Genomic DNA, 10,042 nt, shown 5'->3' on the forward strand with positions numbered 1-10,042 from the left:
TGAAAAATGATTGAAAGTACTCATATATGACGAGGGTCGTCCAACTAATAAAACAAAAAGTTATGTCTACAAAGAGATCCTTCAACGATTATAGATATTCAAATGTTTCATTGTTTTTTTTTTCCAGACATTTCAATGTTACCAATAATATTAAATCTGTTTCTGTTACTTTATTTTTTTTATAGTGCCAAATTTTTTATACCTTTATATATAAATTTTTATATGTTTTCCATGTTTTACGCGGGTCATAATCTAGTTATATTATGATATTAAAAAGACAAAAAAAGAATTTAATGAAACATTGATCCGCTTGAACTCGTCTTGGACTTGGAGTACGTCATTGGGCCTTCATTTATAGGTCCGTAAAGTTTGGGGGGCGGGAAGGGAAAGGGGAGGAACATCTTCTGGCTTCTCTGGTACGATTCAAACCTCCGTCTTCGTATTTTCTGTCCAGAGAAAATGGCTCGAAACAAGGTGAATCTTCATTACCTTTTCTGTTTATTTTACAGTATTTACACCTGCAGTCGTTTAATGTTTTGTTGCTGAGCTTTCTAACTTGAACATTATATGGTTTCGATCATGATCATTTCAAATATAAGGAAACTCCACATAGTTATAGTTCATCTTTCTTTCCATGGAATCACTGTTTGGTGTCTACTTAGGGCAAAGAAAAATCAAAGTTAGTTTTGTTGCTTTTGATTTTTGATTGTTTTTAAATTGTTTGTTGAGAAGTGAACTCATGAACGAGTTGACGCTGCTCTTCGTAATCTCTGCTAAAACGCTGAAATCCGCCTGTATTCTATGTAATTACTAAGTAAATGTTTGCTAGGGCAAAAGAGGCATTATCATGTCAATTGTAATACTAAGCACTTCATCATTGAGTTCAACTGGTTTCAGTCGAGCAGACTGCATAGTCATCATCATACTTGCTAAAATCTCAGAAGGCCACCTGTTCAACTAGTATTTTGCTGTTAAGCTATTTATAGCCTGAGTTTCATAACTTCTGACCATGTTAATGCTTGTTTAGGGAAAGAAATATCCCAATTGCTGATACTCAAAACAACTGTTATTTGTTTATGTTTGTTGATTGCATACATTAGTTGGTTTAACCACACCCATTAAATGTTTTTTTTTCATAACTTTTTTAATATGTTTGATTATTTATGGATCAATTACTGGTTGTTGTTTACAGTTTTAACTGTTGTTGAATATATACAGGAAGCATTGATCTTATTGATTGATGTTGGTCCATCAATGCACAGTGTCTTACCAGAGATTCAAAAAGTTTGTTCTTTGCTAATACAAAAAAAGGTAATTCTTTTCTTGTTTTGTTATAAGGGTTAATCCCATTGGTTTTACATCATTTAACTTGTTTTAATCATCCAATCTTCTATCCTTTTATTCCTTGCAGCTGGTTTTCAACAAATATGATGAAGTAGGAGTTGTTGTATTTGGAACAAAAGGTAATATCATTTTACTTGACCAAAAAGGTGTCTACTTTTATAATTTTCTTGTCCATTACCTTATTTAAAATATTTAAAATACCACTTTAAACATACAGATACCGACAATGATTTGATGAAAGAAGTAGGTGGATATGAACATGTCACAGTTTTACAGCCAATCAAAGTGGTTGATGGAGATCTTGTTGATGTTACACAACAACTTCCTCAAGGAACACTTCCTGGAGATTGTATCCTACATTTATCTTTACATTATTTATAATCATTTAATATCTACATTATATTTATCGGTTTTTTAAAATTTTCCCATTTGGTACCTTGACCTCTTACAATAGTTATGGATGCGATTGTTGTTGGAATGGATATGCTAATTAAAAAATACCAAGATACAATCAAGGGTAAAAAACGTATATGTCTCATAACTAATGCCATGTACCCTATCAAAGATCCATATGAAGGTACAAAAGAAGATCAAGTCTACACCATTGCTGAACAGATGGCTGCACATGGGATGAAAATTGATTGTATCATATATAGAGGAGATCAAAACCGGGTCCCACATAATACCATGATTGAAGAAAACGATATGCTGTTGAGTATATTTTCAAAAAAGACAAAAGCAAAAGCAGTTCATGTTGAAAGTTCAACTTCATTATTAGGTGCATTGAGAACACGTAACTTAGCTCCTGTAACCACATTCAGGGGTGATCTTGAGTTAAGCCCTACATGTAAAATCAAGGTGATTTCATTAACTTTTTTTCTGCTCACTTTTATTTGCTTTTTTCTAGGGCAAATTAAAGAAAAAGAATTTGGTTTATTCTTTTACTTGATAATCTTGTTATGATTAGGTTTGGGTATACAAGAAAACATCTGAAGAAAAATTCCCAACTCTCAAAAAATATTCCGATAAAGCCCCTTCAACAGATAAATTTGCCACTCATGAAATCAAATTAGATTACGAGTATAAAAGTGTTCAAGATCCTAGTAAAGTTGTCCCTCCAGAACAAAGAATAAAAGGCTACAGATATGGCCCACAAGTCATTCCTATCTCATCTGCTGAATTTGAAGCAGCCAAATTCAAACCAGAAAAGGGCGTGAAGCTTTTAGGGTTCACAAATGCTTCAAATGTTATGAGGTATATAACTTCTTTTCTTTATAATAATTTATGTTATAATTTATAAACATACGTGACTTTTTATTTTCAATTTTTATAAAGACACTACTACATGAAAGATGTCAACATTATCATCGCTGACCCTGGCAACAAAAAGGCAATTCTTGCTGTTTCTGCATTAGCAAGGGCAATGAAGGAAATGAACAAAGTTGGAATTTTGAGATGTGTGTGGAGACAAGGGCAAGCAAATGTTGTTATAGGAGTTTTAACTCCTAATGTATCCGACAAAGATAATATCGTGAGTAGTCCTCAATTGTAATTTTTTAACCAAAGGGTATTTTCGTCTTTTTTGACTTTTTTGTTGTTGAATGACAGCCGGATTCTTTTTACTTCAATGTCCTTCCTTTTGCTGAAGATGTAAGGGAGTTTGAGTTTCCTTCTTTCAGCAACCTTCCAATATCACTTCAGCCAAATAAAGAACAGCAAGAAGCTGCAGATAAGTTGGTGATGATGATGGATTTAGCGCCAGCTGGCAAGGAGGAAGCTTTACGCCCGGAGTTCACTCCGAATCCTGTTTTGGAGGTAGAGTTGCGAAAAGTCAAAAATGCCCTTGGTTTATGTAGTGTTTTGATAATTCCATTGACTTTTCTTTGCTATTTGTGCAGCGTTTCTACCACCATCTTGAACTGAAATCAAAGAATCCAGATGCAGCAGTGCCACCACTTGATTCAACTCTGAAAAGAATAACAGAACCTGATCATGAAGTAGTATCACAGAACAAGCTTGTAATTGATGAGTTTTGTAGAAATTTTGAAATCAAAGAAAATCCCAAGGTTATTTATTTCATCTTTAGTGTTATAATTTCTTTGTCTGGAAATTAACATTTAGGAATCTATTTTCAGCTGAAGAAATCGGCTAGGCGCTTACTGAGGGATCAAAAGTCTGGATCTTTTGAAGGGCAAGTTGGTAGGATCGAAGACAAGTCAATGGACATAGTAGGGTCCACGTCAGCAGTGAAGGTGGAGACAATTGGGGAGTTGACAGCTGTACAAGATTTTGAAGCTATGATTTCGCGTAGAGATAGCCCTGAGTGGGTTAGTAAAGCGATATTTGGCATGAAAAATAAAGTATTGGATTTGGTGGAGAATTCGTATGAAGGGGATAATTATCCAAAGGCTTTAGAATGTTTGGTTGCTCTCAGAAAGGGATGTGTCATTGAGCAAGTAATTTTTTTTTTCTAAAATTTGAAAAAAAAGTAAGTTTTTATTTAGTTAATCACAATATTGTTTTACTAAATATGCTGTACAGGAACCGAAGCAATTCAACAATTTTCTGCAACATCTTTATAGATTCTGCGAAGAGAAAGATTTAAAAAGTTTCTGTGAGTTTCTTGCTTCAAAAGATGTTACGTTTATTACCAAAACAGAGGCTGAAGACAGGTATTCATTTTTAATTTAATTTTTGTTTTTTTCTATCTGTGTGATTGAGTAATGCTTATCAATCTCTAACTCATGTAATTTTTTTTTTGGCGATTTGAGCAGTGACATTGCAGAAAAAGATGCTAGAAGCTTGTTTGTGAAAGCAGAGACTTGAATGATGGTGTAAGTTTTATGTTTTTGAAGATGCGTCAACTTTGGAAGTAGAAGGTTTAACGTCTGTAATGAAGCTTTGTGGATTTTGGGCATATGTATTTATGGTAGAAAAAGTTGTGTGTTTTTAATTTTTAATCATAGTGCCTTTAAGGCACCTATTAAAAATGAAAGGTGCTAGGATGGATATATTGTTACAGTCTTACATATAGTATTCACATTTTTAGGATATAGGACTCATGAAATAACATAAAAAAAGCAGAGGATGTGGTTATTGTTAAAAATAAATTGATTCTGTGATCAAAATCAATAGATTAATTGGAAATAAAAAGAACATTCCAGTAGTTCGAAGGGTAATTAAAGTAGAGTTTAGCCATTTCAGTATATACAAATAATACCAATACAGCCGTTAATTGGACTTTAAAGTTAATTGAGTTTTCAGAGCAGGCGTGATCTATTAGACTAGAATATAGTCATAGCATACATTTACAAATTATGAAATCTTCCTCAAAACATTTATCTTATTGTTGACCTCCCAATTTGCTGTAACTATGTATATAATTAATTTTTAAATATAGATCTCAATGTCCACTTCAATTGGGTTTTAAATTGAAAACCACTCCTTAACTCTTTTTGGCATCTCCAATCAAACATCATCTCACTTTTTTATGTAAAAAATAATGCAAAACCACTCCAACCCAACACCATTTTCTACATGAGATTTGGTGTTGATGAACAGTATAATATAAATTTGGTGTATTCATTAATCATTACCACCAAATTTGATAATAAAGTATCATGTCTTTTGCGGTTCTTCAAGTTTGAGTTTAAAGTTTATTTTAGTTGTTTCAAGTTCGATTTTGTTGATAGAGTTAATTTAGTTGTGTAGTTATATTTTAAAATGTAGCAGTTCTTTAAAATTAATTCAAAATCTTACATTTGTTAAATTTGTTAATAAGACAATTTAAAGTTAAGACAAAATTGTAAAAAACTAACAAATACAAAGGGTATAATATAGTTGAAATTTTTTGGTGTAAAAAGTGAAAAATGATATTAGGGTAAAACTTGACCCTCATTAATATCTCTATTATAAAAACCCGAAACAAAATGTAACAACACAGCACAAAATATTTTGCTTTCTTGTGAAGCTCAAGCTATAAAGCAAGAAGAGTTGATAAACAGAATGTACAAATACTAAAATGTGAAGTTAAATTTTAGCCTTTTCGGTTTAGATATACATGTTTTGGATTTAAAGGAAGAAAGAAACAGAGAAAACTCATTGAAGAAAGATGTTTGTAATTAAAAATATGGCCAAAATTGGGCATTTAAGTAACAAAATGTCCCCCCTCCGTGCAAATACAAAAATGTAATGTTTCTCAACACTTTGATTTTCTTACAATAAGAGACCGATAACCCTAACAAGAACAAAAACTCTCTGTGTATTGGAAAATTCAACAAGAATGGTGTGGTGTAATGAGTAATGTAAGGTATCAGTGGACACTACACAATTCCACATCATATACCAGCCATGAATTTGGAGGAACATTCTCACCCGTTCCTATATACCCCAACCTGCACAACAACAACATACCCATACTAAATGATGCTTTTATTCATGCAAGAAACAGAGTTTGGTATTTATTATTCAATAAAATAAAATTTTGCATACCTCATTGATGGTGGAATGGTAAGTCTCCTTTTATCCCCAACTCTCATACCTGAAATGCAAAACACCACCACATGTAATGTAAGCTGTAACATCATCAACTAATAATAGTAATATACTAGTATATTTTTTAATCTAAAGTTATTTTATTATTATTATTATTATTATTATTTTTTTGTAAAAGTCATAATAGATTATACATACCATCTAAACCTACATTGAGCCCCTCTATAACTTGTTTATCACCTAGTCGAAATTTATAAGGGGATTCCCCATTTGAATCAACAACATGTCCATTCTCCTTTAACTTCACCACATATTCTACCTTCACCTGTATGTAATGCACCATAACATATTCTTCAATATTTTTGTATTTATATAATTAATATGAGCAACTAAAAACTGATTGAAAAGACTTGCCTTTTTCCCAGGAGCTGCTACTTTTCCTTTAGGCTTGTTGCTTGTCACAAGCTCTTCAATAACAAGTCCATTAGACAGTGTCTTTTTTTTATTTTCTTTTTCAACCTCCATATTTCTGTTTTCCTCAACCTCAACCTCAGTTGTTTTTCGCCTTTTTTTTTTAACTTTCTTCTCCTCTGACTGGTTTCCGTTATCTAACTGCTTAGAATCAATTCCAGAGTTCCTGCATTTCATTCATTGTTCTTGTGTTATACAAACTAGAATTTCAAATCATTTTGCATTACCAATGCTGAAACACAAAAGCATACTTGTCTATTGGTTGTAGATCATCCTCCTGTTTATTTTCTGCACCCAACACCTCAACTGAATTGCCACGTGCTTTTCTCTTTTTCTTTGGTTTCACATTCTCTTCACCCATAACTTCCCCAACACCCCTGATTTATAAAAAACAAATTCATTCACTTTTTGGTACCCTTTTGAGGTCAAGACATACATGTGTTTGAAAAACAAAAAATCCCCTCTACTATAATAATAAGCTCAAACTTACATATTACTAGGCTTCTCATCATCTTTAGCAACCAACACATCATCATCATCTTTAACAGCATTCCCCTTCTTGCTCTTTTTCTTCTTTGTTTTCACTTCATTTGCAGATCCGCTGTTCATTACATGAAAAATATCATTTTACAAAGTTAAAAAAAAAAACAAGATTAAATAAAAGACAAAAACAAGATTAAGTAGAGAACAATGCAGGAATACTCACTCATTAGCAACAACCTCAACAACAGATTTGTCATCAACATTGTTGGGATTTTCCTCATTCTGCTTGATTTTTTCCACTTTAAGACCATTGCTCTCATCAACAGTATCCTTCTTCTCGTTAGAGGACCCTCGTTTTTTCTTTTTAGGTTTTGATTTACTTTCAGGCATCACTTCAGCCCCTTTCCTGTTGCAATATATTGTTATTAAGAGATAAATAAGATCAACTTTTTTTGGAGAAAACTAGTTAATTGCTCAGCCTTCTGGTTTGCTATTTACTAAGTGTACATTAACATCATCCTTTGAATCAAGAACCTGAGAATCCACGTACTCATCATCATTGTTTTTTGTCTCTTTGTCTGTTGTTTCTTTCTTGATTTTCTTTCCTGAATCTTCTGATTTATTGATATTTTGTATGGATGCAACTGGAGAAGCGTTTTTATCATCAATCTCAACAAACACCATTTCATCATCAGATTCAAAAAACTGACACTTCTTTTTGAGTCTTCTACGCCCGCCCTTCACATCTCTTTTCTTCTTCTCCAAATATTCTCCATCATCATCATCATCATCATCATCATCATCGTCATCTGCTCATTGAAAATCAAATTCATTCGAATGAGAAAGAACTTCATGAATCATTTTCTTGAAGTAACAAATGTATGAATTTATAAAACCTCTGTCACTTGAGATAGGAGAAGGTGTAAGAGCTTCAGGTTCATCATCATTGATAAAACTGTCCTCATATTCATCCTCATCACTATAATGATCAGATTCCTGTGTCTCAGAATTTGCAATGTCCTCTCCATATGATTCTCTTTGCCATCATAGTAAAGGAAAAACAACATTACCTCATCTTTCTAAAAGGGGTGAAGAAAAAAATTCAATGAACAAAGGATACGAATCATCTTGCAAAATTGATTGTCGGCTGTGGCCAACATAGTATCCAGTGAGATATACGCCTCGTGGACCAATAACAGAAAATATTACATCTTCAGCCTCATCAAATTCCAAATCCAATTGCAATGACTCAGTCTTATCAGGAAGGAGTGCACATAAAAGAACAGGACTTTTATCTCCTACATTGCATTGGACCAGACTCTTTTTTGTTGCAGATCCAGTAGCCAATGTCGCCTAAAATGCAAACAAAAGAAGTAGAATCACATGGAGAATTTCATAGATTAAACACCATTCAGCAATGTGATGCCTGCTTTGAAATTGATCTCCAAATATCTTAAGATTTGGAGAGTCTATCTAACCTGTGACAAATTCAAATCCTATTGTTCTTGCTTCATAACCTAGATAATCTTATCATATCACATTTAGAATATATTTTATCGCTGTTAGCCTCAGATGATATGATCAACACTCTTCATTTCATTTTTCCAATTAAATCAGTGAACATACTAACCCTTGGTTCACTATTTTTGTTGGAAGAAGTTTTACAGAGATTAGATGACAACCAAAAGCAGATGACATTAGTAATACTAATACATATCAATTCATATAGAACAGAGATTTCCTGGCCCCACTCTCGTCAACCTAGAAGTTTTAAAAATGAATATGTGGATGATCATACCCTTAAGTTCTACAAAATCGTCAAACATTGTTTTGTTCGTTATTGTTATTATTTCATAACCCAAAAAATCATCGTCATAGAGAAAAAAATCGCCCAATAACAATTCAGTGGAAGATAAAGCATCTACCTGAGATATTCGCAGTCGTCCTCTACCCTCTTTGGATGAATGCGTATACGGCTTTCCAGGTTTCACTTCGATTCCTAACGTATTATAATCGAAACATTAATCGTAAAAACAATATATTAAGGAGAAATTGTGTTCGTTAAACGCAAATCCGTGATACACATGATAAAACATATGATGCAGTCGGAATTTATACGATCGGAATACGAGCAAAATAACCTAACTACAATGAAATTTGATATGAACTTCCAACAATTTAAGATAGTTTAATCAAGACTGACCCCAGAAAGCCATGATAAGAATTTGGGAATCGAATTGCTAGGGTTTTGAAAAGAACCCCTGTTTCTGTTCCTTCTGTTAAAACCCTTTGGCGTTACTAGGGTTTAAATAAAAAGGTTATAAAGTCGGAAAATGGCAGGAATTACGATTTGTTGTGTGGACCACCAATTGCCGACGTGGACGGTTAAGATTATATGCACGCGACGTATTTTACTTATGCGCGGGAGAATTTAAACGACACTCCAATTAAAAGGTTCTACTAAAGTAATTGTACGTTTTTTTACCCTTTCCAAAAGATTGTATTGAAAGACAATCCGTATGTTATCCGGCATATGTCCCCAAAGCGGTCCGGTGGCAACGTGGAGCTCGGACACCCCTCGGACACACCACGTTCCAAATAAAACAGGTCCAACGGAAGCAGATCAAGTGGACGGGCACCAAGCTTATTTCTTATTTTTCTATCTCGTGTTATCTCTTTATAATGAAGTTTGGAGGTGTTCGGGAACACTATATCTCATAAGTGTTTGATGATGTAAGGTGGTGGTCACATTGGTATAGGGTTGTGGGGTATGTATGTCTTATCTTAAGATTTAAAATTTAAGTACTTTAGTTTGGAAATAAGTATATTAACTAGTTCATAATGCTTACAATCATTCAAATCAAAGAGTTGAGAGCTCAAGTTGATTAGGAACGCTTTTTATCCAGTATGAATCATTCTCAAATCATTTAATACATCATTGGGTGTTTTCAAGTATATAAAACCACAACCAATATCATTGTAGGTACCTAATGTAACTATGGAATCCTCAATTCCATTTCATGTTCCCAAATTACCCTTGGGTCAATACAACCACTAGATTTAGAACTTCACTAGCATTCCTTCATTTTAATGTTCCAATAACATATCGAGAGTGTTAATTCATGTTCATGAATGTCATTCATCTTCTTAGATGTTAATCATTATGTATTTATCAACAGATTTCCCAAAATACCCTTATGATCAATAAATCCATTTATCAATCTAGGAATCAAACAACACCTTATGTTGT

General features: G+C 33.2%; 2 protein-coding genes across 2 annotated transcripts; one reads left to right on the top strand and one right to left on the bottom strand.

The window, feature by feature from the left end:
• The first annotated feature begins 317 nt into the window (after window positions 1-317).
• On the top strand, window positions 318-4,397 carry LOC111916115 (ATP-dependent DNA helicase 2 subunit KU80). Its single transcript, XM_023911748.3, has 12 exons — window positions 318-474; window positions 1,219-1,311; window positions 1,412-1,463; window positions 1,562-1,693; window positions 1,799-2,202; window positions 2,312-2,598; window positions 2,680-2,875; window positions 2,953-3,159; window positions 3,243-3,410; window positions 3,480-3,800; window positions 3,886-4,016; window positions 4,119-4,397. The coding sequence occupies exons 1-12, from the start codon at window positions 460-462 to the stop codon at window positions 4,168-4,170; spliced, it is 2,058 nt and encodes a 685-aa protein (XP_023767516.1). The 5' UTR covers window positions 318-459; the 3' UTR covers window positions 4,171-4,397.
• Window positions 4,398-5,445: 1,048 nt separating this feature from the next.
• On the bottom strand, window positions 5,446-9,125 carry LOC111916116 (peptidyl-prolyl cis-trans isomerase FKBP43). The gene is made up of 12 exons (XM_023911749.3): window positions 8,996-9,125; window positions 8,718-8,791; window positions 7,913-8,145; window positions 7,689-7,828; window positions 7,343-7,601; window positions 7,016-7,198; window positions 6,800-6,910; window positions 6,561-6,686; window positions 6,253-6,475; window positions 6,037-6,163; window positions 5,836-5,884; window positions 5,446-5,738 (listed from the first exon to the last, which is right to left on the bottom strand). The coding sequence occupies exons 1-12, from the start codon at window positions 9,006-9,008 to the stop codon at window positions 5,657-5,659; spliced, it is 1,620 nt and encodes a 539-aa protein (XP_023767517.1). The 5' UTR covers window positions 9,009-9,125; the 3' UTR covers window positions 5,446-5,656.
• Between the last annotated feature and the right edge of the window lie 917 nt (window positions 9,126-10,042).

This window comes from Lactuca sativa, chromosome 4 (genome assembly GCF_002870075.4).
Source record: "Lactuca sativa cultivar Salinas chromosome 4, Lsat_Salinas_v11, whole genome shotgun sequence".
Taxonomy (NCBI): domain Eukaryota; kingdom Viridiplantae; phylum Streptophyta; class Magnoliopsida; order Asterales; family Asteraceae; genus Lactuca; species Lactuca sativa.